Source organism: Cebus imitator, unplaced genomic scaffold (assembly GCF_001604975.1).
Source record: "Cebus imitator isolate Cc_AM_T3 unplaced genomic scaffold, Cebus_imitator-1.0 Scaffold102, whole genome shotgun sequence".
Taxonomy (NCBI): domain Eukaryota; kingdom Metazoa; phylum Chordata; class Mammalia; order Primates; family Cebidae; genus Cebus; species Cebus imitator.
The window spans coordinates 792,063-818,797 of NW_016107417.1; the positions used below are offsets into that span (position 1 = coordinate 792,063).

At 54.8% G+C, this 26,735-nt stretch overlaps 2 protein-coding genes across 7 annotated transcripts; both read left to right on the forward strand.

Annotated features, from left to right (window-relative positions):
- Positions 1 to 9,086: 9,086 nt before the first annotated feature.
- Positions 9,087 to 14,005, forward strand: ACY3 (aminoacylase 3). Of its 5 annotated transcripts, none has more exons than XM_037741535.1 (8): positions 9,087 to 9,377; positions 9,643 to 9,729; positions 9,842 to 10,095; positions 11,015 to 11,204; positions 11,506 to 11,599; positions 11,732 to 11,839; positions 12,014 to 12,123; positions 13,624 to 14,005. In XM_037741535.1, exons 3-8 carry the CDS (start codon positions 9,860 to 9,862, stop codon positions 13,837 to 13,839), a joined length of 954 nt encoding a protein of 317 aa, XP_037597463.1. In that variant the 5' UTR covers positions 9,087 to 9,377; positions 9,643 to 9,729; positions 9,842 to 9,859; the 3' UTR covers positions 13,840 to 14,005. The 5 variants fall into 5 exon arrangements, with proteins under 5 accessions (XP_037597463.1, XP_037597462.1, XP_037597461.1 ...); XM_037741534.1 differs by having other exon boundaries at positions 9,094 to 9,377; positions 9,612 to 9,729; positions 11,009 to 11,204; XM_037741533.1 differs by having other exon boundaries at positions 9,094 to 9,377; positions 11,009 to 11,204.
- A 2,426-nt stretch (positions 14,006 to 16,431) lies between these two features.
- TBX10 (T-box transcription factor 10) lies at positions 16,432 to 26,281 on the forward strand. Of its 2 annotated transcripts, XM_037741538.1 has the most exons (9): positions 16,432 to 16,486; positions 16,806 to 17,122; positions 19,173 to 19,440; positions 19,519 to 19,620; positions 20,858 to 21,029; positions 24,490 to 24,645; positions 24,929 to 24,996; positions 25,191 to 25,285; positions 25,715 to 26,281. In XM_037741538.1, the coding sequence occupies exons 2-9, from the start codon at positions 17,116 to 17,118 to the stop codon at positions 26,002 to 26,004; spliced, it is 1,158 nt and encodes a 385-aa protein (XP_037597466.1). In that variant the 5' UTR covers positions 16,432 to 16,486; positions 16,806 to 17,115; the 3' UTR covers positions 26,005 to 26,281. The 2 variants fall into 2 exon arrangements, with proteins under 2 accessions (XP_037597466.1, XP_017392463.2); XM_017536974.2 differs by lacking the exon at positions 16,432 to 16,486 and having other exon boundaries at positions 16,498 to 17,122.
- The last annotated feature ends 454 nt before the right edge of the window (positions 26,282 to 26,735 follow it).

A 26,735-nucleotide genomic window follows, 5' to 3' on the forward strand; every position in this document is an offset into this window, starting at 1 on the left:
TGGTTTCCAGATTCAATCATGTCCATACAAAGGACACGAACTCATCGTTTTTTATGGCTGCATAGTATTCCATGGTGTATATGTGCCACATTTTCCTTATTCAGTCTATCATTGATAGGCATTTGGGTTGGTTCCAGGTCTTTGCTATTGCAAACAGTGCCACAATGAACATATATATGCGCATGTGTCTTTATAATAGAATGATTTATAATCTTTTGGATATATACCCAGTAATGGGATTGCCGGGTCAAATGGAATTTCTATTTCTAGGCCCTTGAAGAATTGTCACACTGTCTTCCACAATGGTTAAACTAATTTACACCCTCACCAACAGTGTAAAAGTGTTCCTATTCTCCACATCCTCTCCAGCATCTGTTGTCTCCAGATTTTTTAATGATCGCCATTCTAACTGGAGTGAGATGGTATCTCAATGTGGTTTTGATTTGCATTTCTCTAATGACCAGTGATAATGAGCATTTTTTCATATGTTTGTTGGCCTCATGCATGTCTTCTTTTGAAAAGTGTCTTTTCATGTCCTTCGCCCACTTTTGAATGGGTTTGTTTTTTTCTTGTAAATCTGTTTTAGTTCTTTGTAGATTCTGGATATCAGCCCTTTGTCAGATGAGTAGATTGCAAAAATTTTTTCCCATTCTGTTGGTTGCCGGTTCACTCTAATGAGTGTTTCTTTTGCTGTACAGAAGCTCTGGAGTTTAAGTAGATCCCATTTGTCTATTTTGGCTTTTGCGGCCAATGCTTTTGGCGTTTTAGTCATGAAGTCCTGCCTATGCCTATGTCCTGAATGGTTTGGCCTAGGTTTTCTTCTAAGAAAGAAAGCTTTCTAAGAAGAAAGTTTTTATGGTGTTAGGTCTTATGTTTAAGTCTTTAATCCATCTGGAGTTAATTGTAGTGTAAGGTGTCAGGAAGGGGTCCAGTTTCCGTTTTCTGCTCATGGCTAGCCAGTTATCCCAACACCATTTATTAAACAGGGAATACTTTCCCCACTGCCTATTTTTGTCTGGTTTGTCAAAGATCAGATGGTTGTAGATGTGTGGTGTTGCCTCTGAGGCCTCTGTTCTGTTCCATTGGTCTATATCTCTGTTTTGGTACCAGTACCATGCTGTTTTGATTACCGTAGCCTTGTAGTATAGTTTGAAGTCAGGTAGCGTGATGCCTCCAGCTTTGTTCTTTTTGCTTAAGATTGTCTTCATTATGTGGGCTCTCTTTTGGTTTCATATGAAGTTTAAGGTGCTTTTTTTTTTTTCCAGTTCTGTGAAGAGGGTCATAGGTAGCTTGATGGGGATAGCATTGAATCTGTAAATTACTTTGGGCAGTATGGCCATTTTCACAATATTGATTCTTCCTAACCATGAGCATGGAATGTTTTTCCATCTGTTTGTGTCCTCTCTTATTTCCTTGAGCAGTTGTTCGTAGTTCTCCTTGAAGAGGTCCTTTACATCCTTTGTTACACCCAACTTTTTCATCATAAGTTCCCATTCCCAAGCCTTGTCATGACTTAGTCAGACACCTGTGACATGCTTGGACTTGCCTGGTATTTCCTCTTCCTTAAACGTCTAGTTGTTTTAGTCTAGGACTGACATTGACCACACAAGATTCTTTCCTATCCAAAATTATTCTCATTGCTTCACATTGTAACTTTCTTTACAGCTCCCTCTCATCTACTTACCGCTTTCTTTTATCTTTTTTCTATTTCTTTCTTAAGTCCATATTTTAAAACTCCCTTTAAATAACTTCTAAATTAGACAAAATTACTTTTTTCTCAATAAAGAACATGGTTTTTTTTGTTTTTTTAGAGACAGGGTTTCACCATGTTGGCCGGGATGGTCTCGATCTCTTGACCTCATGATCCACCCACCTTGGCCTCCCAAAGGGCTGGGATTACAGGCGTGAGCCATTGCGCCCGGCAAGAACATGTTTTATACCTTTCTTTTTGTTTTCTTATTAAGCACACCTTACTTTTGGCATACTTCCTATATAGATTTGTATATTAGGTTTTTAAAAATCCTTATTACTCTTAAATCTTTGTTTTTAATTATCCTTTTCTTTTTTTGAAAAAGGGTCTGTTTCAAAATGATGAAACAGGGCCTTGCTCCATCACCAAGGCTGGAGGGCAGTGGCATGATTTTGGCTTAATGCAGTCTCAACCTCTCTGGCTCAAGTGATCCTCCCACCTCAGCCTCCTAAGTAGCTGGGACTACGGTAGGTATGTGCCACCACCGCTGGTTAATATATATATTTTTTTCGTAGAGACACAATATTGCCATGTTGCCCAGGCTGCTCTGGAACTCCTGGTCTCAAACGATCCTCCTGCCTCAGCTTCTCAAAGTGCTGGGATTACATGAGCCACAGTGACCGTCCAGTACCCTTAAATTTTATTAAAAGCATATGAAACACAAAATCTTGAATTGCGTATCCCATATTGGTATTTTATGGAGAAGATCGATTTTGTGATTGTTAGAAAAACATGTTTCCCTTGGCTGGTCGCAGTGGCTCACGCCTGTAATCCCAGGACTTTGGGAGGTGGAGGCAGGTGGATCACGAGGTCAGGAGTTTGAGACCAGCCTGGCCAACACAGTGAGATGCAATCTCTACTAAAAATACAAAAATTAGTTGGACGTGGTGGCACGTGCCTGTAGTCCCAACCACTCAGGAGGCTGAGGCAGGAGAACAGGAGAATCACTTGAACCTGGGAGGTGGAGGTTGCAGTGAGCCGAGATTGTGCCACTGCACTCCAGCTTGGGCAACAGAGGGAGACTCTGTCTCAAACAAAAAAAAAAAAAAAAAAGAAAAAGAAAAAGAAAAACATGTTGTCCCTACAGCATAATTTTTATACATATTTATAGGCCCAAACATATTCAGTCTTTATATTAAATTTCAGAAGCCAAAGGCAAACATATTTATGGTCAGCAATTTGTTCCAGTTTTTGTCTTATTTGGAAATGACTCACATAGTTAATGAGTATCCATTATTTAATTGAAGATTTCAAATTACATAAAAAGTTGATAGATACTTATCCCATTTACCTTTACATATTTTATTTATTTTAGCAGTTTATCAGGATTACTTATGAGAACGGATAGATTAGACAAATCTATCAGTTTCCAAATTACTTACCTGTTAATTTTCTTTGTATAGCTGCACCTCAGACAACTATCATAAAAGTAAGAACCTTTCAGTTAAATTTCAGAAGACACATCATTCCCATCAAACCAGCAATTTTAGACTAATCCCATTCACCAAAAGATTACTGTTATGTGAACTTGAAAAGCACCGGGTCTTATTTGCTGAGTTTATGAGTACTCATTTCTTTAAAAGCCAATTCAGTACCATAGACAAATGCAACCAGACCTGTACATACTACCACTTACAAATAATGATCTTGTAGCTTTAACGTTTAAAGGTTTAGCCACGGGTCAGGTAAAATTCACTACTTAAAAGACAGATTCCTACTCTGTATCTGTCCAATGAACAATTTTAGCTAAAATTTATCTGTCCCATACAGCAGGAGCCCTTTACGGAATTTCAGAAAGAACACAGTAGAAAGGAGACAGGCAAAGGTGTGGCTCTAACATCAGTTAGAAAAACAGGTCACCAGGCGAGGTGGCTCACGCCTGTAACCCCAGTACTTTGGGAGGCCAAGGCGGGCAGATCACGAGTTCAGGAGTTCAAGACCAGCCTGACCAAAATGGTGAAACCCCATCTCTACTAAAAATACAAAATTTAGCCGGGCGTGGTGGCGTGCACCTGTAGTCCCAGCTACTCAGGAGGCTGAGACAGAATAATTGCTTGAACCTGAGAGGTGGAGGCTGCAGTGAGCTGAGATCACACCATTGCACTCCAGCCTAGGCAACAGAGCGAGAGTCTGTCTCAGAAAAAAAAAAAAAAAAAAAAAGAAAGGAAAACCCATGGGTGTCTCCCACAGCAATTGTTACCTGATCTAGGGCTTCCTAGATCATAGAGGACTCCCTGTGTCCCATCACTGCTGGTCTCTATCAGCAAACTGTAGCTTCTGGTGGGCTGACTGATGGGGAAGCTTCCTCCCCTACCCGCTGAGGACAGTTAGGACACTCTGGTACCCAATGACCCTCTTGTTTACAATATGCACAGTGTTGTGGTCTCAAGGGCGAAGGGCCCTTTGGCTGGGCAGTGGGAGCCCTGGGGATCTTACTTATGCTGGTCATCTTCTCCAGAGAACTGTTTCTTTCCTTTTTTTTTTTTTTTTTCAACACCGAGTTGTTACGAAGGCTGGAGTGCAGTGGCGTGATATTGGCTCACAACCTCTGCCTCCTGGATCCCAGCGATTCTCCTGCCTCAGCCTCCCACATAGCTGGGGTTACAAGCACCTGCCGCCACACCCAGCTAATTTTTTGTATATTTTGTAGAGACGAAGTTTGGCCATGTTGGCCAGGCTGGTCTCGAACTCCTGACCTCAGGTAATCCACCTGCCTTGGCCTCCCAAAGTGCTGGGATTACAGGCGTGAGCCACCATGCCTGGCCGCAGTGAACTGTTTCTTCTATACTGGTTGGTTGTAGCCAAGAGCCATGGTAGCCTGTTGTCTGGTGTTGCCCTGTTTTTTTGTTTTTTGGGTTTTTTTTTTTTTGCCCCTCCTGAACCTGGCCAGGGTTGTTCAATATGTCAAGGGCAACCTCAACCAATTGAGATATCAGCATCCCCAGTGTCGCTTCTGCTTTTCATAGTTTACCCACATGGCTTGTGCCACTGGAGTCCTGCAGCAATTACTCTTCCCATATTGGCCACCCAGCAGCTTAGAGGCGGGGCTGGTGGTGACACAGATCCCACAACTCTTGGGCCACACTCAACTAGTTTAAAAAAAATGGGGAGGGGGTGAGCGTGGTGGCTCATGCCTGTCATCAGCACGCTGGGAGGCCGAGGTGAGTGGATCACTCCCGCAGGAGTTTGAGACCAGCTTAGGCAAGATGGTGAAATCCTGTCTCTGTAATATTAGGTTGGTTCAAAAGTAATCACTGCTTTTGACATTGAAAGTAATGCTGAAAACTGCAATTGCTTTAGCACCAATATCATTTTTTAAAAAAATTATTAACTTGCTAAAAATTGAAAGGGGTGGATTTCACTTGGCAAAGCAGGAAATACAGCAGCTGCTCTGCACTGTGGCTCTGCTTCCCCAGCAGATTCGAACTACCTGAGATTTTGATGAATTCACTGAAAGCAATAGGGACATTGTGTTGAAAAACACAGCAGAAAGGCCAGGGGCGGTGGCTCACGCCTGTAATCCCAGCACTTTAGGAGGCTGAAGTGGGGGGATCACTTGAGTTCAGGAGTTTGAGGCCAGCCTGGACAACACAGCAAGACCCCGTCTCTAAAAAACAAATACAAAAATTGGCCAGGTGCAGGCTTGTAGTTCAGCTCTGCGGGAGGCTGAGGCGGGAGGACTGCTTGATTTTGCTATGTTGGCCGGGCTGGTCTCAAACTCCTGATCTCAGGTGATCCACTGCCTCGGCCACCCAAAGTGCTGGGATTACAGGTGTGAGCCACTGTGCCCACCCTAATTTTTGATTTTTCTGGTAGAGACAGGGTCTCCCTATGTTTCCCAGGGTGATCTTGAGCTCCTAGGCTCAAGCGATCTGTCCCCCTCGGCCTCCCAAAGTGTTGGGAATACAGGTGTGAGCCACTGCACCCAGCTGACAAAGAAGCTCCTGAACAAATTCATTTTATCAGATTCTCTAGCACTAAAATAGTCCTACCTCATTGTAATGTTTTGTAGAGTATCTCACAAAATAATGAAAAAAACCCCAATATTTTAATACATATTTTTCTGTATATTTCCTTCTAGCCGTTGAACATATGATAACGTATTTGTAAATAGTTGCATGTGTATATACACAGCCTTGCCCGCTATGTGTGATAATATAATAAAAACATTTATCTGAAAAAAATACTTTTTGCATCAAGTGGCAGAGCTCCTGCTTCTGGTGACCTGGGGTATGGCAAGGGGGCTCTGGGAGACGCAGCTCAGCCTGCTAGGAAAAAATCTGTCTCTCTAAAAAAGAACGAATTCCCCAAACCAGTCCCGCTGTTGTCCACCCAGATGCGGCTGCCCTTGGCCTGGCGGGAGGTGTGTCTCAATCCCCTCCGAGCACAAAGAGCCAGAAACAGAAACTGAAACCGAGCTGCACCAAGCCGAAGTCTAGAGATCCCACTGCTAGATCCAGAGAATTTACCCGTCTCGTCAACCCACGGGCAAAGTCCGCTTTCTTCCCTGAGGGAGCAGCACCCAACAACCCAGCAAAAGGTCCAGGCTGCTGCTTCTGTGCTTTTGGGGTAGTGCCGAGTGACGGCCCCGCGGACCACGTGCCAAGGAGATCCCAAGGAGTCACCCTCGACCCTCTGGGGCCACGTGGGTGAGTTCCCCCTGGGGGAGGTGCCACTGCCCACTGCTTCACCCTAGTGAGCCTCAGGGAGTTAGGACCAGAACCCCAGTCGGCCCCATCTGGTCGCCAGATGTTACCCACACAGCGGGTGGGCTCAATTGCATGGCGAGTGTCAGCTAAGGAGGATTTAGCAGATTTTATTTCTTGCAACAAGTAAGAACACCGAGACAGCTCCGGAAGCGGTGTCTCCCGAGCTGAGGGCTGTGGCAAGTTTTATAAGCATAGCATAGTGGCCGGGGGCGGTGGCTCACGCCTGTGATCCCATCACTTTGGGAGACCAAGGCAGGGGGATCACGAGGTCAGGAGTTCAAGACCAGCCTGGCCAAGATGGTGAAACCCTGTCTCTACTAAAAATACAAAAATTAGCTGGGTGCAGTCCCGGGTACCTATAATCCTAGCTACTCAGGAGGCTGGGGCAGGAGAATCACTTGAACCCGGGAAGCGGAGGTTGCAGTGAGCTGAGATTGCACCACTGCACTCCAGCCTGCACAACAGAGCAAGACTCCGTCTCAAAAAAAGAGAAAAGAAAGAAAAGAACAGAAAAGAAAAGCAGCAGGTAATGAGGCGTGCTCTGATTGCAGCTAGCTGCCGCGGGGGAACGCCACAGCTCTGACCCCCTCTGGGTCTCAGTTTCCCCAGCTGCAGTGAGGAAACTGGCCCCAGTGATTGCGCTCATGATCCCACCATCCTCTGCCCTCACTCATGCTGGGCTCTGCATTTGCCCATTGTCAAGCTTGTGCCTGCCCTTTGTTCCTCACTCCTTACAACTGCCCTTGGCCAGGAATTTCACAGGGAGGAGCCAAGGCCCAGAGAGGGCACTGAATCTCTCCAGGTCACACAGCCTGTCAGGGAGGCAGGGTCAGAGCCAGGTCACAAGTGTGCACAGAATGCACATACACACACACATGCTCACGCACAGACACACACACGCTCTAACGCACACACACACATGCTCACACGCACACACAGGCACACAATGCTCTCATGCACATGCATGCGCACACATGTACACTCACACACGCCCACAGCACACGTGCACACACATGCACGCAAATGCACACACACCGTCGGGACTGGGGCTGCTGTTTCTGAGGGCTCCTGCAGGGGCTCTTGGTCCCCCTGCTGTTCCATAAACACACACTGAAATGCAGAAGCTGAAACCCGGCCAAGGGAAGTGAAACCTTCCAGCACCCCTCCTGCTGTCCTCCCTGGAGTTGGGGGACCAGCACCTCGTGGCAGGAAGCACCCTGGCCCCCAGTAGCCCCCAAAATAGCTAGGTCTGCTGAGCAGGCCCTTCCTTCCTGAGAGGCCCCACACCAAGTTGGCAGGATCGCAGCCTTTGGCGGGGTGGGGGGCTACCAAGAAAGACCATGGCCTGGGACTCATAAAGCAGCATGGGGGGTGCCATGAGACCCCTACCCCAAGCAAGGAGGGACCAGACCCAGGCCGACAGGCTCCTCTGCTGACTCCCTCTCCTGCCCCCTGCCAGGGACTCAGTCAAGTCGCCCAACCCCTGGAGCTTCAGTCCACACCTGGAAAATGGAGCCAGTGACAGCTGCCCCCAGGGCTGGGTGGGGGGCAGGGGTCGATGGTATGGCCCCCTAATGGCAGTCTCTGCCCTCCCTTTGCTGAAGCTCCAGATGCCAGGGGTGGTGGCCCCTGGAGGGGCTCATAGGGAGCCCTGGGCCGCTGGGTGTTCAGCCTCACACTCCATCTGCCCCTCTTGCCACCTCGTGAAGGACCCAGCTGCCCTGATGGGAGCCAGGACGACAAGTTCCCTGTCCCACAATCCCCATGCTCTGAGCTTGCGGAACCCTGGGTGTAGGGGCAGGAGAGCCCCGGCCACATAGAGTTGAGTGTGATCTGGGCAGCTTCCGAGAGGGGTTAGCCTGGAGGGTCCTGGCCACCCAGAGCCCCCCAGGCTGGTGGGCCTGGCATCTGCAGCAGGGCTGGACTGTCCTGGGGAGACCCAGTGTGGTGGTGAAGAAGGCCTGGGATTGATGCCTGTGGGAGGCTCCAGCATCGGCATACAGCAGGCCCTGGCACACAGCAGGCCCTGGCACACAGCAGGCCCTGGCGAAGCAGCTTGCCTCACGCCCCAGTGACCTCTGGACTGGCCTCAGCCTCTCCCAGCAGACAGCTGAGCATGGTAGGACCCCTGCCTGTCCCTGGGGCTGAGTGCAGGGGACCTCACCTTCATCCTTCCCCTCTTTGCTCTTGAGAGGCAGCTGGAGGGGGTAAAGCCAGCTTGGATGCCCTGAGTGCCACCTTCAGCCCGCCTCCAGGGCCCTGAGTCCCACCTGCGGCCCGCCTCTAGGGCTCTGTGTGCCCCTGGCCTGCCTGTCTCTAGGGCGGCTCTGTGTGCCTGCAGGCATCCGTCTGAACCTCAGTTTTCACATCTATAAAATGAGCCTCAGGGTCGTTTCTAAAACAGAGCAAACTGAGTCATCGGAGCTATACTGTCCCGGAAAATGACTGGGTGACCGAATCAGACATTTTGAAATTTTGCTTAAAGCAACAAAGAGCTGTAAAACCGGGGCTCCACATGGCACCTGTGGGTAAGGGCGACTCAAGAGTGACCACAGCCCTCTGGGGGCCGAGGTGGTGAAGGAGGGGCAACTTGTCATCCTAGTGGCCGCCAAGGTACACCTCTTGGTAGTGTTAGAGGAGCAAAGGGCAGGGGCAGGAACTTGCCGGCAGGGCCTGGGCTCAATGGGCCGTGGCAGCACAAGCAGCAGAGAGGGGAGGGTGGGGCAGCGCCTGTGGAGCTGACCCTGGCACTCCAACCTTTGGCTGCATGGACCTCAGCCCTTCCCATCCGCCCCCTGCTTTCTGCCAACCTGACACAAACACTTCCCTTCTGTGGATCTTCAGGCCCATAAATACCAGCCTGTCTGCCGGTTAGACACCAGCCAGGGTGCCCGGGAAGCCCAGCTCCACATCAGCAGGTCAGTGCCCCCTGCCCTAAGACCCCCACACCAGCTCAGAGAAGCACACGGGAGAGGCAGGAAGGGCAGCAGCCTAGAACCCAGACACACAACAGCAAACCCTGGTGACGCTTCTTTCCACTCCCCACGCTGAGCCTCAGTTTCCCTGACTATAAAAAGGAGCAGAGCCCTTTTCCCGTAGGGAGTGTGCCTCGGTGAACCCATCTTCCCGAATAACTGGGCCCCGCTTCTCAGTTTAGGAAAAAGAAATTTCTTCTCTCCAAAGGAGCAGGAAAATTGTCTCCTCAGAGAAAGGGCCACTGGGGTGCAGGTGGGACAGAGCTGAGACACCCCCAGCCGGCCACACCTCCTGGCAGGCGGCTGCCCTGCGGGGCTGGGACTCCTCAGCCCTCCCACCGCCATCCCCGCTCTAAGCCTGGGGCCCTGCCCCGGGGCCAGGGTCTCCCAAGTATGCCCACCCCCAGGTGCCGCCCCACGCCAGCATGTGCTCACTGCCCGTGCCCCGGGAACCCCTGCGCCGCGTGGCGGTGGCCGGGGGCACACATGGCAACGAGATGTCGGGCATCTACCTGGTGCGGCACTGGCTACTGACCCCGGCAGAGCTGCAGAGACCCAGCTTCTCCGCAGTGCCAGTGCTGGCCAACCCCGCAGCCACCGCCGCCTGCCGCCGCTACGTGGACCGTGACCTCAACCGCACCTTCGCCAGCACCTTCCTCAAGTGAGTGCCCTTGCTACCAGGTGGGCACAGGCAGTTGGGCAGCGAGCACCCACCGCACACCTCCCCTCCAGCCACCAGCAGGGCCCTCCCTGCATTCACTCCTGCTTCCCCTCTACCTGTGTGGCCCATTCCTCCATGGGGACAAACTGAACACTTAGAGAAACCCAGATTGATGTCACCTCCTCCAGGAAGCCCTTCCTGACTGCAAGTTGTGTCAGGACCTCCTCTGGGAATCCCAGACCCAGTGCTTCCTTCAGATTCGCCCCACAGGCCATGTTTATTTGTCATGTGTCCCGACCACTGTTCATGCCACCTTCCAAAGAATAGTCACTGAGCCCCATCTTCAGACCAGGCTCTGGCCAGCTCAGGGGAGTGAAGGGGGAAGAGGACCAAGGTATTGGCTTCATGCTTAATGGGGACACAGAGGAAGAACTGGGCAACCATAACCCAGGAGGCTAAAGGCACGCCCGGGGGCTACACAAAACAGCTAACCTGGCCGAGAGCAGTCAGGGAAGGCTTCCTGGAGGCAGTGGTATCTCAGCCAAGCCCCAAAGACTGAGTAAAACTAGCCAGGGGAAGAGAGGTGAGAGGGAGTTTCCAGTGGAGGGCCCAGCACAAACACAGGCCTGGGGACGAGACCAGCATGGTGCTCAGGCAGTGTGGCTGGAGTGAGGGCATGAGAGGCAGGTGAGTGGGTAGGCAGGCGGGAGGGCAGGCCAGACAGGGCTTGGACTTTACCGGGAAGTGTAGAGCCAAGAGGGCCATGCGCAGGGGCGGGCACAGCCACATTGGCAGAGGGGCAAGCCTTGAGCTGCTCCGAGTGGCTCCTGCGGGCCCTTGCCCCTCGCCCCTTAAACCACTGAAGACTGACTGAGGCTGTGGGGGTGAGCGTCCCCCATTCCCGTTCCCGCAGTTCCAGGCCTACCCCGGACGACCCATACGAGGTGACGAGAGCCCGAGAGCTGAACCAGCTGCTGGGGCCCAAGGCCTCGGGCCAGGCTTTTGACTTTGTCCTTGACCTGCACAACACCACGGCCAACATGGGCACCTGCTTAATCGCAGACTCCTCCCACGACGTCTTTGCCTTGCACCTGTGCCGCCATCTGCAGGTGGCCTCGGCGGAGCATACAGCCCCCAGAGGGGAGAGGGAAGGAGCGCAGGGCGGGGCAAGGCCGGAACCTTCTTTGATTAGTCCCTCTTCCCCGGGCTGAGTTCCCCTGGGTTCCAGGCTCTGGGGTCTGCCACCCGCCAGCACTCCAGGCCCCGGGCACCCCCTCCCCTGCCCTGCCAGAGGGCAGAGGGAGACCTGGCCAAGGAGGGTGGTGCCCTGTGCTTCCTCCATGCCACGCCCCCCACCTGTTTCCCCTCCCATTGAGGCCTGGGCCCCTAACCCGCCTCTCTCGCCCCCAGCTGCAGTACCCCGAGCTGTCCTGCCAGGTCTTGCTGTACCAGCGGTCCGGGGAGGAGAGCCACAATCTGAACTCCGTGGCCAAAAACGGATTGGGTGGGCCGGGGCCTCTTGGGAAGTGGGCGGGGCCAGGAGGGCTGGGGGTGGGGCCATGCACCAAGGGGCGGGGCCTCTCCAAGGAGTTCGTGGGTCCTATTCCTGCCTCACCGCTTGCTTCCTGGTCCCCAGGTCTGGAGCTGGGCCCCCAGCCACAGGGTGTGCTGCGGGCTGACATCTTCTCGAGGATGAGCGCCCTGGTGGCCACAGTTCTGGACTTCATCGAACTCTTCAACCAGGGTAAGACCCTGGGGACTTATGGGAAACAGCTCTCGGGAAGAGAAGGCCTGGCTCAGGGGCCGGGGAGCCAGGCTCACATGCAGGCTGGGATCCAGCCCTGAGGTCCCCCCACGGCCCACTCTGTCCCCTATCCCGGAGGAAGGGATTGGCTCACACACCCAGCCTCCCACACAGGCACAACCTTTCCGGCCTTTGAGATGGAAGCCTATAGACCCGTGGGCGTCATGGACTTCCCCCGCACTGAGGCTGGGAACCTGGCAGGCACCGTGCATCCTCAGCTGCAGGTGTGTGTGTGTTTGTGGGGGGGGTGATTGCTGGGGCCACAGCCTTGGGGAGGAGGGTTGTCAAGGAAAACCGAGCCCCAGAGGGCCCAGCCAAGCCTCCTACGAGCTCACCAGAACCTCAGGTTCAGGAGCAGGATGGGAGGCTGGGCTCCACCACCCCACTTCCCCTGGCCCTGCTGCCTTCCCTGGAACCCCACACTCGGGCCTAGCACGAGAGGCCACATAGCTCCTGTAGAGAGCATGAGGGAGACAGCCCTACCTTGGCTGTAGAAGGCAGAAGGAGGGGCTGTGGAGCAGGCATGACCCAATTCACCTGCTTGGAGGTGCAAATACAGAACTCTCTTCTGATTTTCAATTGATTCCTTGAGCATCCCCATGCCTGTTGGCAGGTCATCCAAGTATCTCTCTCCAGGCCTTCCTTTTCTGAATGTTCCAGGATCTGGCAATCCTGCTTCCACACCTGTCCCTTGAGTGGCTGACAAGAACCAACTGGCTGCTGCTCTGCTTGCTGCCACACGGGGTCGCTGTTGAATAGGGTCTGGTGCAGTCTTGTGGCCTTTTGTGCCCTGAAGTTTCATTTTGAGGGGTTACCTTCTTACAAATAGAGGTAGCACCAGGCTGTCCATGTTTAGGGCTAGAGGGTCTTAACCCAGCCATGCTCAGCTAACTTGCAGATGTTAAGCAATAACAGTCAATTTGGGTGGCTCCTCCAACAATTTTAGAATTTATTTTATTTATTATTATTATTATTATTTTTTTTTTGAAATAGAGTCTCACTTTATCATCCAGGCTGGAGTGCAATGGTGTGATCTCAACTCACTATGACCTCTGCCTCCCAGGTTCAAGTGATTCTCCTGCCTCAGGCTCCCCAGTAGCTGGGATTACAGGCATGTGCCAACACACCCAGCTAATTTTTGTATTTTTAGTAGAGACAGGGTTTCATCATGTCGGCCAGGCTGGTCTTGAACTCCTGACCTCAAGTGATCTGCCCACTTTGGCCTCCCAAAGAGCTGAGATTACAGGCATGAGCCACCACGCCTGGCCTTAAAATTTGTTTAATAAAGTATCATATTGTACTTACTGCGTGCCAGACACTGCTTTAAACACTATTAGCCTGTTTGATTTAAACTTTAGAATGATAGTAGGAGATATTGTTATCCCTATTGTACAGATGAGAAAGCTAAGGAACAGAGGTTAAGTGACTTGCTCCGTCACACAGCTAGCAAGGATTTGAACTCTGGCTTCAACCTGTGCCCATAACTATGAGGTTCCACTTCCACATTGGCATAGGTCTCCCCAAGGTGACTTGTGTCTTCATTTCTAGACACAGAGTAGATTGGTATCTCACCAGACCTGCTGTCATATGGATTGAGGAAGGGAAGAGTGGGTGGCAAAGGACATGAATAAGGGGCATCTTTTGGGTGCCAATCTGGGGTTGTCCTCTTCTCGGGCCAGGGCAGAGGTGGCCCCAGCAACCTTGACCTTTGGCTCTCCTCCCAGGACCAAGACTTCCAGCCGCTGCAGCCTGGTGATCCCATCTTCCAAATGTTCAGTGGGGAGGACCTGCTCTATGAAGGAGAGTCCGCGGTGTACCCCGTGTTCATTAACGAGGCTGCCTACTATGAGAAGGGTGTCGCCTTTGTCCAGACTGAAAAGTTGACATTCTCCGTGCCTGCCATGCCCGCGCTGACCCCTGCCCCTAGCCCAGCTTCCTAACCCAAGCCACACCTCCCCAACCTGAGCCTTCCCATCTGAACAATGGGTCCTGAGGCACAGCTCCGAGCACAGAGGCCCCTTTTGTCACCTACCATGCACCACGTTCCTTGCCAGGTCCCCCAACCCTTGGCCTCAGTTTCCTATTCTATAAAATGGAAAATGTCCACGGGTCCATGATTTGTGTCCTGTCCTCACGGCTCCTCTCCGGTTGGGGAAGTGGATGAAGGAGGGGAGGATTGGCCACAGGACCTGGGCAGGTCTGGCCAGTACAGCCGTGGACATACAAATGTCTTGGGGCCAGTGGGGCTGCCTCTGTGCCCACAGCTGTCCATCCATGCCTGGGGGAGGATCCCAGAGTGTAGGAGGACAGCCTGGAGGAGGATTACTCTGGAGCCAGCAGAGGGGCTTCCAGAGGAGGCCACAACCCAGAGGGGGCCCCCAACCCTCCTACAATCCTGGGGTCAGAGGCCGAGTGTGGGGAGAGCAGAGCTGTGCCTCTGTCTGTGCACATGTGTGTTTGTCCATGCATGGCTGTGTGCCCCTGCCCTGTGTGCTCTCTGGCGTGCATGTCTGTGCATTTCCCACACATATGTGTTTCCAAGAGCCCCAGTAGCTTGAGCGTTCTGAAGGGATCTTTCTGTGGCCAGATGTGCATTTCTAAGTGTGTAATGAGCCCAGTGCCCGTGGTGTCTCAAGCGGGGAGTCAGGGCTGTGGGAAGGGTCACAGCGGGACAAGGCTGTCCCCACGCAGATCAGCCTGTCCAGTTGTAGAGACGCAGGGAAGAGGTGGTTTGGGTTGAGGCGGAGGGACTTCCCAGCTCTAACTGGGGAGCCACGACTTCCACCATCCCCAGGACACCGCACACTGGTGTCAGGTGAGCCAGCACGAGGCCTGCTGCTGAGTGCCCCTCTGTCCTGATGCTGGCACCCTTTGAGGTGTCATGGCAGGACATATAGGCAGGGCTACATGTGACCTGGCTGCAGCCTCATTGCCCACAGCTGCCTGAGTCTAATGGGCTCTTGCTGGACAGCTGGGACTGCTGAAGCCCAGAGTCCCCTCCCGGTGCCACTCCCCAGCCCTCTACACCCCCGCCTGGTCCATCAATTTCCTTGCAGCCACGGCTGCCACGCTGCCTCCTGGTATTGAGCAGTGAGATGAGAAGGTGTGAAGGATATGAGGGCACCAGGGAGCGGCTGGCAGGCAAGATGGATGAGGGGGCAGGGGGCCAGTAGGCGCCTGGGGCAGGCAGGGCGGGCCAGCTGGGGAGGGGTGAGCAGGGAGGTGTGCCTGTGCGTGGCGTGTGCGTGTGCTGGGTCCGTGTGCACAGAAGCTGTGCGTGTGCTCACCCGCGTGGCGAGTCAGCAGCCTCTGAGTTCATTTGCGTGTCTGCGCGCATGTGGATTAACGTGTCAGTGTGCTCATGTGTGTGCGTGGGGGGGTATTTTCCATCACACAGATCAAAATTGCACACACTCACATACCAGGGCCACGACAACCCCAGCCTGGCCCTCCACTGGGTGTCTCGGTGAATGGGAGCCACCAGTAATGGAATGGATCCCCAACTCCCTCCATCATCTCCCCACTTCCCACCCACCATGCTGTGGCCAGGGCAGCATGACCACGCCTTGTTGTTTACCCCCAAGGGGCTCCCGGACCCTCCATCTCACACAGACCACCCCCAGCTTGCCTGGCAGCAATTCCAGAGCTGCTTGCTGGCAGCCTTCCCCGACACAGCTGGGCACGGGGTTGGGCCAGGAGCCAGCCCTCCTTCCTTTCCGTGCCCCCAGAGCCAGCCCAGCCTCTTCATGTGGGGTCCCATCCAGCTCTGCAGGCTGAGATCTGGGACACAGGAACTGAGCCACAGCCATCCCTGAGCTGCAGGGAGGAGCCCCCAGAAAGTAGCGCTGAGGGAGAAACAGCCCCGCCACCCCCACAGCCCTCCACACCCCCTCTTAGGAATCAAGGCCACTGCCAACCCAGCATTCCCAAGGCAGGATTCTGGAGGAGGTGTGGGGTGCTCCAGCCAGACGACTCCCTCTGGGCTGTTCACTAAGAGTCAAAAGGCCAAAGAGCACTCTCAACCTAGGGACTGGCTGCAACTCAGGGGGACCTGCCTGTTCTGCCTCCCCGCAGAGTGATCCGTGTGTCCCCTGAATCCCCTGAGTGCTCAGCACAGGCCTCAGACAGCCCGAAGAGGGTGCCCGGCCAGGCCAGAGAGAACAGACAGACCCACAGGCAGAGCAGACACCCGCTTCTCACCTGGACCAGGCTCACTGTTTCCACTCATCCCCAGATGGGGACTACATGGGCACCATCAGTCAGGGCACCACCCCCAGCTCCAGGCAGGTTGGGCTTACTGCCCTCCAGGCTGGGCTAGAGCATCACAGGCAGAAGGGATTATGTGCTTAGGTCACCTAGAGAGACCGAGGGTGGAGGCTGGAGGCTGGAGGGGCCTGCCAGCGTTGCACAGCTCCTTGAGTTCATCCGTGTGTCTGTGCACGAGGGTCAGCATCTCACAGGACCTGGGCTTCCTGCCATTCAGTCTGGGGCTCTGTGCTGAACACACTCGCTGCTGCCCCCTGGCGTTTCCTGCTCACACTGCCCCTGACAGCTGCACAGCTGCCGGCCAGCTGGGGCCAGCCTCAGGTCAGGGGGTCTGGGTCTTGGTGGGAGGGCACCTCCTCCGCCATTCAGCCCGGGATCTGCTGCTGCCACTCTGCCTCCCAACTCCCTGGGCCCTGTCGGCCCCAGCCCCTCCAGTCAGCCAGGCCTGGGCTCCTGCCGACGCCCAGCCGTCCTCAAGAACCACCCTCCTACCGCCTCACCCCTGCCACGCCTGGGCCCATTGATCAGGAATGGCTGGGGGGCTTTTAGCTGGGGAAGGGACAGACCTGAAGAGGGAGGACGAGGAGGGAGGGGGATGCAGCCACGTCAGAACCTTCCCACCTGCCCTCCTCCCACACAGCCTGACAGCACAGCCTAAGAGTGGGCTGGAGAAGGCCCTCTGTGTGCCCCAGAGCCCGAATCTCACCTTCGGAGACCAGGTCTCCAGCTCCAGTGGGAAGACCACCACCTCGGGACGCGGGCGAAGGGCAATCGGGGAGGCAAGGACAGTCCTGCTGAGAGGCCACCGCCTGCGTGAGCACCAGAGGGCTGAGCCGCGGTGCCGGGTGGTGACCACCCCTCCTGGCAGGCAGGGTCCCCTTGGGTGGCAGCTGAAGCCCAGCCACAGCCAAGCAGTGTTTCTCCAGGAGCTGGACAGCTGCTCTGTCTCCATGGCAGGTAGGCTACGTGAAGCAGAGGGGGGCTCGTGGGTCGGGTTCAGGCTCCAGGGTGGGTGGGCAGGAGGGGAACCTAGGCAGCCCTGCTGAACCCAGGCCCTGGGCAAGAGGGTGGGGCAGGGGCACCCCAGGCTAAGGACTGAGATCCCAATGGGTCTCAGCTCACTGCAGCCTCCACCCCTCCACCCAGGTTCAAGCGACTCTCGTTGTCTCAGCCTCCTGAGTAGCTGGGATTAATGCCTGCCAGCATTCCTGGCTAATTTTTATATTTTTAGTAGAGATGGGGTTTCACCATGTAGGTCAGGCTGCTCTCAAACTCCTGACCTCAAGTCACCCGCCTGCGTTGGCCTCCCAAAGTGCTGGGATTACAGGCGTGAGCCACCACGCCCCGCCCATCTTAACCATGTTTAAATGCCCCGTTTTGTGGCATTAAGGACATTCACATTGTTGTGCAACCATCATTAGCGTCCACCTCGAGAACTTTTTGCATCTTGCAAAACTGATACTCTGTTCTCATGACACAGCAGCGCTCCACATCCTCCTCCCCAGCCCCGGCCGCCACCACTCTACTTTCTGTTTCTGTGAATCTGGCCCCGCCAGGTTCCGCCTATGAATGGAATCATATGGTATTTGTCTTTGTGTCTGGCTCACCTCACCTAGCGGCGTCTGCAAGGCTCAGCCATGTCGTAGCCTGTGTCAGAATGCTCTCCCCTGGACACGATTCCCTTGCATGGATGACCCCGTTTTGTTTATCCATTCATCCTCCGATGGACACTGGGTTGCTTCTGCTTCTTAGCTATTGTGAATAACGCTGATACGAGCATGGGTGTGCATATTTGTGTGAGTTCCTTCTTTCAGTTCTTTCTGGTATAGACCCAGAAGTGGAATGGCTGGATCATATGGTAATTCCAGGCTGGATGGGCAGGAGTTTGAGACCAGGCTGAGCAACATAGTGAAACCCCGTCTCTAATAAAAATACAAAAATTAGCTGGGTGCGGTGGCGTGTGCCCGTAGTGCCAGCTACTGGGGAGGCTGAGGCAGGAGAATCACTTGGACCCTGGAGGCAGAGGGTGCCACTGCATTCCAGCCTGGGTGAGACTGAGACTCTGTCTCAAAAAAAATAAATTAAAAAAAAGGAAAGAAAAGATTGCAGAGACCAGAGAAAAAGACGTTAGGAGGGGCTTCTGGAGGTGGGCTCTGGGCAGGCTGTCAGGGTCAGGGATGGGTAACTGGCGCTGAATGGGGGACTCTTCCTGGCTCAGCTCTCCTTCAGCAGCACCAGGCGGCAGGTCCCACGGAGCTAGGGGAGACCCCACCTCCCTTCCCACACATGTCATCATCTAGAACAGGCGCTGTCTGTGAAGGGGCCCTGTGCACCAGCCCCATGTGTGGTCACTAATACTCACATTGGCCCAGGGAGGCAGGTATTTTTATTTTATTTTTAAAAATTTATCTACTTATTTTTAAGACAGAGTCTCGCTTTGTCACTCAGGCTGGAGTGCAATGGCACAATCTTGGCTCACTGTAACCTCCACCTCTTGGGTTCAAGCAATTCTCCTGTCTCAGTATCCTGAGTAGCTGGAATTACAGGTACCTGCCACTGTGCCCGGCTAATTTTTGTATTTTTAGTAGAGACAGGGTTTCACCATGTCAGTCAGGCTGGTCTTGAACTCCTGACCTCAAGTGATCTGCCTGCCTCGGCCTCCCAAAATGCTGGGATTACAGTCATGAGCCACTATGCCTGGCCGACGAAGGTATTAAGAACCTCTTCTGACAAATGTGGAAACTGAGGATCCAGGAGGTAAAACAATTTGCTTGAGGCTGCATAGACACAAGATGGCCAAAAAATTCTCTGGGGAGCAAGACAGGCCCTGACGCTACCCTCAAGGAGCTTGCTGGCAAAAAAGACTTTAAATGAGCATTTACCTCACGGAGTGATGCTGAGTGGGGGATCTTGTGAGAACACAGGCCTGGCAGTCATGGGGGAAGAGGCATGCAGGTGCAGCCAGAAGGATAAGGCTGGCTGGGTGATGTGTGTCCTCTCTCCACAGCCTTCCTGTCTGCCGGCCTTGGCATACTCGCATCCTCAGACACCTATGCCCTGCCCACAACCAGCTCTGGTTGGGAGCCTCGGCTGGGGTCCCCGTTCCCATCCGTCCCTTGCAGCAGCTCTACTGGGGCCCAAGCTAGGGCAGAGCCCACTGGGCAAGGCCCCAAGAACCCGCGTGTGTCCAGCGTGACGGTTCAGCTGGAGATGAAGCCTTTGTGGGAGGAATTCAACCAGCTGGGCACCGAGATGATTGTCACCAAGGCAGGCAGGTGTGAGCAGCGGGGGTAGAGTGGGGTAGGGGCCAGGGCTGGGGCCGCATCTGGCTGCTGAGCACCTCCCTCCTGCAGGAGGATGTTCCCCCCCTTCCAGGTGAAGATCCTGGGCATGGACTCCCTGGCTGACTACGCCTTGCTCATGGACTTCATCCCCCTAGATGACAAGAGATACAGGTGCGGGGAACAGCCTGGGATGCACACTCAGGTCTCGGGGGCTGGGGCCAGGAATTAGACCCTCCTACGCTCCAGGTGAGGCAGGAGCCTGTCCAAGCAATGCCAGGGAGGCCCAGCATAAGGGCAGGACAATAGCCAACAACAGCCTGAGGGTGAGAGGGAGCCCAGCTCAGGGTAGCTGGTAGACTTCCATGGGTAATGGGCTAGCCTCAGGCAAGCAGCTTTCCATGGGCAGTGAGCTAGCCTCGGGCAGGCAGCCTTCCATGGGCAGTGGGCTAGCCTTGGTGGGCAGCTTTCCATGGGCAGTACGCTAGCCTCGGGCGGGCAGCTTTCCAGGGCAGTGGGCTAGCCTCAGTCAGGCAGCTTTCCATGGGCAGTGGGCTAGCCTCGGGCAGGCAGCTTTCCATGGGCAGTGGGCTAGCCTCAGTCAGGCAGCTTTCCATGGGCACTGGGCTAGCCTCGGGCAGGCAGCTTTCCAGGGCAGTGGGCTAGCCTCGGGCAGGCAGCTTTCCATGGGCAGTGGGCTAGCCTCGGGCAGGCAGCTTTCCATGGGCAGTGGGCTAGCCTCGGGCGGGCAGCTTTCCATGGGCAGTGGGCTAGCCTCGGTCGGGCAGCTTTCCATGGGCAGTGGGCTAGCCTCGGTCGGGCAGCTTTCCATGGGCAGTGNTGGGCAGTGGGCTAGCCTCGGTCGGGCAGCTTTCCATGGGCAGTGGGCTAGCCTCGGTCGGGCAGCTTTCCATGGGCAGTGGGCTAGCCTCGGTCAGGCAGCTTTCCATGGGCAGTGGGCTAGCCGCAGTCAGGCAGCTTTCCATGGGCAGTGGGCTAGCCTCGGGCAGGCAGCCTTCCATGGGCAGTGGGCTAGCCTCAGTCAGGCAGCTTTCCATGGGCAGTGGGCTAGCCTTGGGCAGGCAGCTTTCCAAGGCAGTGGGCTAGTCTCAGGCAGGCAGCTTTCCATGGGCAGTGGGCTGGCTTTAGGCAGGCAGCTTTCCAGGGCAGTGGAAAGGCAGGCAGAAAGGTCTAGCCCAAGGCAGCAGGGGTTATCCTGTCACCCACCAGCCAGGTGCAGTCACAGGGAGCTCAGGTCCCAACAGGATTCTCTGAGCCGTGTGTTCCTCAGCAAGGTGCCCACCAGGCGGGGTGGGCAGTGTTGGAGTCAGCAGCAGCCTTTCACCCCACCCTTATTGCTCAGTCGTGATGCTGGTTGGGGCAGCCCTCACCATCTCCCTGTGCTCCCCAGGTATGCCTTCCATAGCTCGGCCTGGCTGGTGGCGGGCAAGGCGGACCCGGCCACACCTGGCCGCGTGCACTTCCACCCTGACTCGCCAGCCAAGGGCGCCCAGTGGATGCGCCAGATTGTGTCCTTTGACAAGCTCAAGCTGACCAACAACCTGCTGGATGACAACGGCCACGTGAGGCCCGGGCGATGGCGGGGACAGAGGGGCCTGGGGCCAGGGCTGGCAGGGCCTTTGTTGCCCAATGGTTGGTGCCCAGCACCTCTGCCTGCTGCTGATGGCCAAGGCGGGTGGGGGGGTTGGTGAGCTCACCTGGCTGGGGGCGGCACAGCAGAGAGGGCTGTCCAGGCAGCTGGATGGGGGTGGGGGCAGGGGAATGTTCCAGCCCACGTTGTTCCCCCAGGAGAGGGAGGACAAGTTAGGGAACGCCCAGCCTAGGCTGGCCTGCTGTAAGTGCTGGACATAATACCATTGACACTTCGTGAAACCTCTGCCCTCACAGAGGTCACTTCCTGGGGTAGGGACAGGGTCCAGAAGACACTGTGTCCAGCGTCTCAGATAAGGACAACTGACAAAGAGAAAGCAGAGCTACAGAAGCGGGGTGGAGAGAGGGCCCTGCTGCTCTCAGAGAGTGCAGGGAGCTGAAGACCTGAAGGAGGTGGGGAGGGAGAGCCCATGCCAGTCAGAGGGGGCGGCAGGTGCAAAGACCCTGAGGCCGGAGAATCCCCGGTCCACAGAACGGCAAGAGGCTCCCATAGTGCTGGAGTGGAGACTGGAGGGGAAGCCAAGGTGGCAGATGCCTGAGGGGCCGGTGCAGGGCTATGAGCCCCACAGGGTGGGGGTGTCCCTTATGCTGTGCTGAGGCGCTGGATCTGAGAAGTAGAGACAGGACACTGAAGAACTGGAGAAGAGCAGCTGGACTCAGGGGACACACCACCTGTGAGCAGAGATGGGCAAGGCCCTGAACGTCCAGAAGCGTCTGTATTTATTGGGTACAAGGCAGAGGAGCAGGGTCGTGAGTGAGGTTTCATCTATAGGCTTAGTGATAGGGCATACATAATCACGCTTGTCACCGGCCAGGGGGCCACCCCATTATGTCATCTCGGCAGAGAGGTGGGCTGTGGGTAACCCCCCACATGGGCACAGAGGAAGGAGAACTGTGCAAACCCCAGGCACAATTAGTGCCTGAAGAATCTTAGTTTACAGTGTTATTACTCAGCTGTTTCCTTTATATAATCCTTCATATATAATCACATATTAGTGTATAGAATTAGTGCCTGAAGTATAACTTACTGCTTACATAGATCTAGTTTATATAATCATACTTAATACTTATATCTAGCATACTTAGTTCCATATAATCTTTCTATATAATCACACAAGTATTGCAGTCGGAGCTGTACCGACACATTTAGTGCTGATTTATAGAATCCTTCCATAGAACCATATAGTAGTCTGTAGTAGGAGGAATGCCTAGAGCAGTCACAGCACAGAAGCAGTACATGGGAAAACAGCCAGACCAGGACGAGAACCAAAGACCCAGGCGGTGGCGTCCCAGCCTGAAAGGGCATACTCTGTATGGCAGGCTTGGAGCAAGTGTCTCCCCTCCTGATAAAGGAATTGTAGCACCTTGCATCCAGCTCCTGTGGAAAGTCGGCCTCAGGCCTGAGATCCCGCAGATAACTAGGGAGAAGAACCCCTCTGTGTGACCAGTCACTGTGGCTGCGCACCCTGTCAGTCTTTCCTCACTTCTGTGATAGGGCGAATCATCCTCCCGTAAATATCTTAGAGAAGAGCACAAGTCTGCCAGCTCCCACTGCATTGGCTTACAGTATTCTATTAGAAACCCTTTGAAGTCTCCAGCCCCCAGATAAGAAGTGTTGCGCGGGACACCTGTTACAGCCCACCTCCTTGCCTCGGTGACCTAATGGGGGTGGACCCCTTTTCTGTACCTGACCCTCTACTACTGCACATGGCCTGGCCCCCCACTGCGCACGGCCCACCTCTCTGCCCAGGGGTCATAATGGGTGGGTCCCCTCACTTGTGACTCACGTGATAATGTATGCCCTATCACTAAGCCTATAGATGATGACCTCACTAACGACCCCGTCCCCTGCTTATACCTAATAAATACAGACGCTTCTGGACATCCGGGGCCTCACCTGTCTCCGCTCGTAGGTGGTGTGGCCCCTGAGTCCAGCTGCTCTTCTCCAGTTCTTCAGTGTCCGGTCTCTTTACTTCTCAGACCCTGCACCTCAGCACAGCCTAAGGGACACCCCATGACCCTGTGGGGCCAACAGCCCCACATTGGGCCGTGTGCAGTAGGAGGCCGTGTACAGAAAAGGGGTCCACCCCCATTAGGTCACCGAGGCAAGGAGGTGGGCTATGTGCAACAAGTGTCGCACGCAATGCGTCTTATCTGGGGGCTGGCAGACTTGTGCTCTTCTCTTAAGATATTTACGGGAGGATGATTTGAGCTAGCACAGAAGTGAGAAAAGACTGACAGGGTGCACAGCCACCGTGACTGGTCACACAGAGGGGTTCTTCTCCCTAGTTATCTGCGGGATCTCAGGCCCGAGGCCGACTTTCCGCAGGAACTGGATGCAAGGTGCTACAACTCCTCTATCAGGAGGAGAGGCACTTGCTCCAAGCCTGCCATACAGAGTATGCCCTTTCAGGCAGGGACGCCACCACCTGGGTCTTTGGTTCTCGTCCTGGTCTGGCTGTTTTCCCATGTACTGCTTCTGTGCTGTGACTGCTCTAGGCATTCCTCCTACTACAGACTACTATATGGTTCTATGGAAGGATTCTATAAATCAGCACTAAATGTGTCAGTACAGCTCCGACTACAATACCTATGTGATTATATAGAAAGACTATATGGAACTAAGTATGTTAGATATAAGTACTAAGTATAATTATATAAGCTAGATAGACGTAAGCAGTAAGTTATACTTCAGGTACTAATTCTATAAAGTAATATATGATTGTATATAAAGGATTATGTAAAGGAAATAGCTGAGTAATAACACTATAAACTAAGATATTCTTCAGGCACTGATTGTGCCTGGGGTTTGCACCGCTCTCCTTCCTCGGTGCACATGTTGGGGGGTTACCCACGGGCTGGGGCTGACTGCTGGGGGCTGTGGCTTTTACCGCATGGGGTGGAAGCCGTTGGAAGTTTAGGAGCAGGGGCTATGTGATGTGGCTTCCTGGGCAGCTGTGTAGAGACCGAACAGTGGGGTAAGGTAGAGACAGGGGACTGGCCAGGAGGCAACGGAGGAAATGGGTGAGCGTGATTGAGGTGGGCTGGCGTGCAGGCAGCGGGTGGCAGCTGGAATGTGGGACGTCAGAGGACGAGGCCACAAGGATCCTGAGACATCAGGGACCTTTGACACAGAACTACGGCCTCTCCAGCTCAGACCCTGCACCGCCACCAAACCAACAGGGTAGCAGGCCCGGGGCAGGCTCCTGGCTTGGAGGGAAGGACTCCAGCCTCAGGAAGTCTGCTGCGACTCACCTCACCCCACCTCACCCCTGCACTCCTGCTCTGACCCCACCTCACCTCACCACACCTCACCTCACCTCACCTCACCCCACCTCACCTCACCTCACCTCACCTCACCTCACCACACAGATCATTCTCAACTCCATGCACCGCTACCAGCCCCGTTTCCACGTGGTCTTTGTGGATCCACGCAAGGACAGTGAACGCTATGCCCAGGAGAACTTCAAGTCCTTCATCTTCACGGAGACCCAGTTCACAGCTGTGACGGCGTATCAGAACCACAGGGTGGGTGGGCTGGTTCGGGAGCACCTGTTGCAGTCCCGTTTCACAAGTTGGGAGACCAAGCCCTGAGGCTCGCAGCCCGCCGGGGCACAGACTCCCGCCCTCCCCATGCACCCTGAGCATCTGCCCTCAGTCAAGGCCCCGCCTGCACTCCTATCAGCTGAGTTCCTGGCCCAAGGAGCCCAGGTGCCAGGGCCTCCCAACTGAGGAGTCCTGGGAGGACACGGTGGCTGAGCCACCCCACATGACACAGGGCCAGCCCACAACTGCGCTTTCTCTCCTGCAGATCACCCAGCTGAAAATCGCCAGCAATCCTTTTGCCAAGGGCTTTAGAGAGAGTGACCCCGACTCCTGGTACTGTCTGACCCTGACCCTAGCCCCTTGACCCCACCCCCAGGCACAGCCTAAGGCCTTGGTTCCGGGCCCTTGTTCCAGGATCACACCCTCTGACTCATCCTGAGCCCCTACCCTCTCAATCTGGCCATGATCCCTGGCCGGGGTTCTTCCCCTTGACCCCCTTCCCCCATTCCTGTTTGCCCCATTTTCAGGCCTGTAGCCCCACGGCCCCTGCTCAGTGTCCCAGCCCGGAGTCACAGCAGCCTCAGTCCCTGTTTGCTGAAGGGCGCCACAGAGAGGGAGAAAGGTAAGGCCCTAGGCCTGCAGACACAGTGAGACTAAGGCGGACACAAGGGGCGGGAGGCAAAGGGACGGGACCTCCAGGAAGGGGCTTCAGCAGCTCAGCAAACCCACAGGGCCCCTGTGTGGACACACAGAGGGGAAGGCAGAGATGCCTAAGACAATATGGGGCTCAGGATAGACAACACAGGCAGGGGGTGCCAGGCAGGCTTCCTGCAGGAGGTGGCTACCAAGCTGGGCTTTGGAGAACTGGGAAGGGTTTGGACTGAGGGAGAACGAGGAAAAAGAAATTCCAGGAAGAGGGAAAAACAATGGCAAAGACTGAGAGGCAGGTAACTTGGGATAGGAGGAGCAGGAGGGACCAGGGCAGGCCTGGGATGAGGGCTGAGGATGTGATGTGGGGCCCAGGGTCCACTCAGACCATTTCCTCCCTTAGACCCCAATGAAGCTTCAGCTTCTGCCTCCAAGACCCCTGTTCAGCTCCACCAACAGCTGCTGCCCCCACCTGAGGCCTTGCTGGCCCCGGCCACCTACAGGCCCATCACCTATCAGAGCCTGTACTCTGGAGCCCCAAGCCACCTGGGGATCCCAAGGACCCGACCGGCACCATACCCCCTCCCCAACATCCGGGTCAATAGGGATCAAGGAGGCCTGCCTCTGCCAGCTGGGCTGGGGCTCCTGTCCCCCACTGCGGTGTGCCTAGGGCCGGGCCAGGACTCCCAGTGATGGCAGAGGCCCCGTGGGGAAGCCTTGCTACCCTGGACCTCACACCTAGTGTGGGAATCAGCCTCTGCCTTACCTCCTCCAGCCTCACCTCTGTCTCAAAGGGAGTAGGGCAGGTGAAAATCTAGAGAAGGCTACCTGTCCAGGGTCACAGGAAGGCTGGGTCTTCCACCTCCCAACCCAAGCAGCCTGAATTCTGTGCCCTCTTGCTTTGGGGGTAACCCCTGAAAACCCTGCTTTACCTCTCCCTTTCCCCCAACATTAAACTATCTGGCATGAGTGGTTGGAGCACTTCCGTCCTCGTGATCAGGGTGGGGGCCTCAGGAACTCCCAGACCCACACAGTGCCCTCATCAGCCCTGCAGGCATCCTGAAGCTCTACCCGGTGCCGTCCGCTTCCCTGAGATGTTAAAAGTGGTGACTCCAGCCCAGTGGCAGGGCTGCGCTGGCCCAGATGAGGATCGAAACTGCAGCTCAGAAGGGCGCGTGACCTGCTCAAGGTCACACAGCAGAGCATGGCTGACACCCTCCACCCCGCGTTTGAATGCTGTGCGCAAGGCTGGGGTCATCTGCTCCCCAAGCCCGGGGTCTGGCAGAAGAGTGCAGAACCACGTAGTCATATGACCACAGGGGCCAAGGTGGGGACGAGAGAGGGATTTGAGAATCCGATCAAGACTCAAGGCAGGAAGGGAGAAGAGCTGCGGATGGTGGGACAAGGAGGTCAAAGGCCTGGGG

Bases quoted from the DNA above. Each gene is read 5' to 3' on its own strand.
- ACY3 (XM_037741534.1), top strand. From the start codon at position 9,860: ATGTGCTCACTGCCCGTGCCCCGGGAACCCCTGCGCCGCGTGGCGGTG. The intron at 10,096-11,008 runs GTGAGTGCCCTT...CCGTTCCCGCAG, and splicing joins TTCGCCAGCACCTTCCTCAA to TTCCAGGCCTACCCCGGACG. The intron at 11,205-11,505 runs GTGGCCTCGGCG...TCTCGCCCCCAG, and splicing joins ACCTGTGCCGCCATCTGCAG to CTGCAGTACCCCGAGCTGTC.
- TBX10 (XM_017536974.2), top strand. From the start codon at position 16,696: ATGGCTGGGGGGCTTTTAGCTGGGGAAGGGACAGACCTGAAGAGGGAG. The intron at 17,123-19,172 runs GTAGGCTACGTG...CTCTCTCCACAG, and splicing joins CTGCTCTGTCTCCATGGCAG to CCTTCCTGTCTGCCGGCCTT. The intron at 24,646-24,928 runs GTGGGTGGGCTG...TCTCTCCTGCAG, and splicing joins CGGCGTATCAGAACCACAGG to ATCACCCAGCTGAAAATCGC.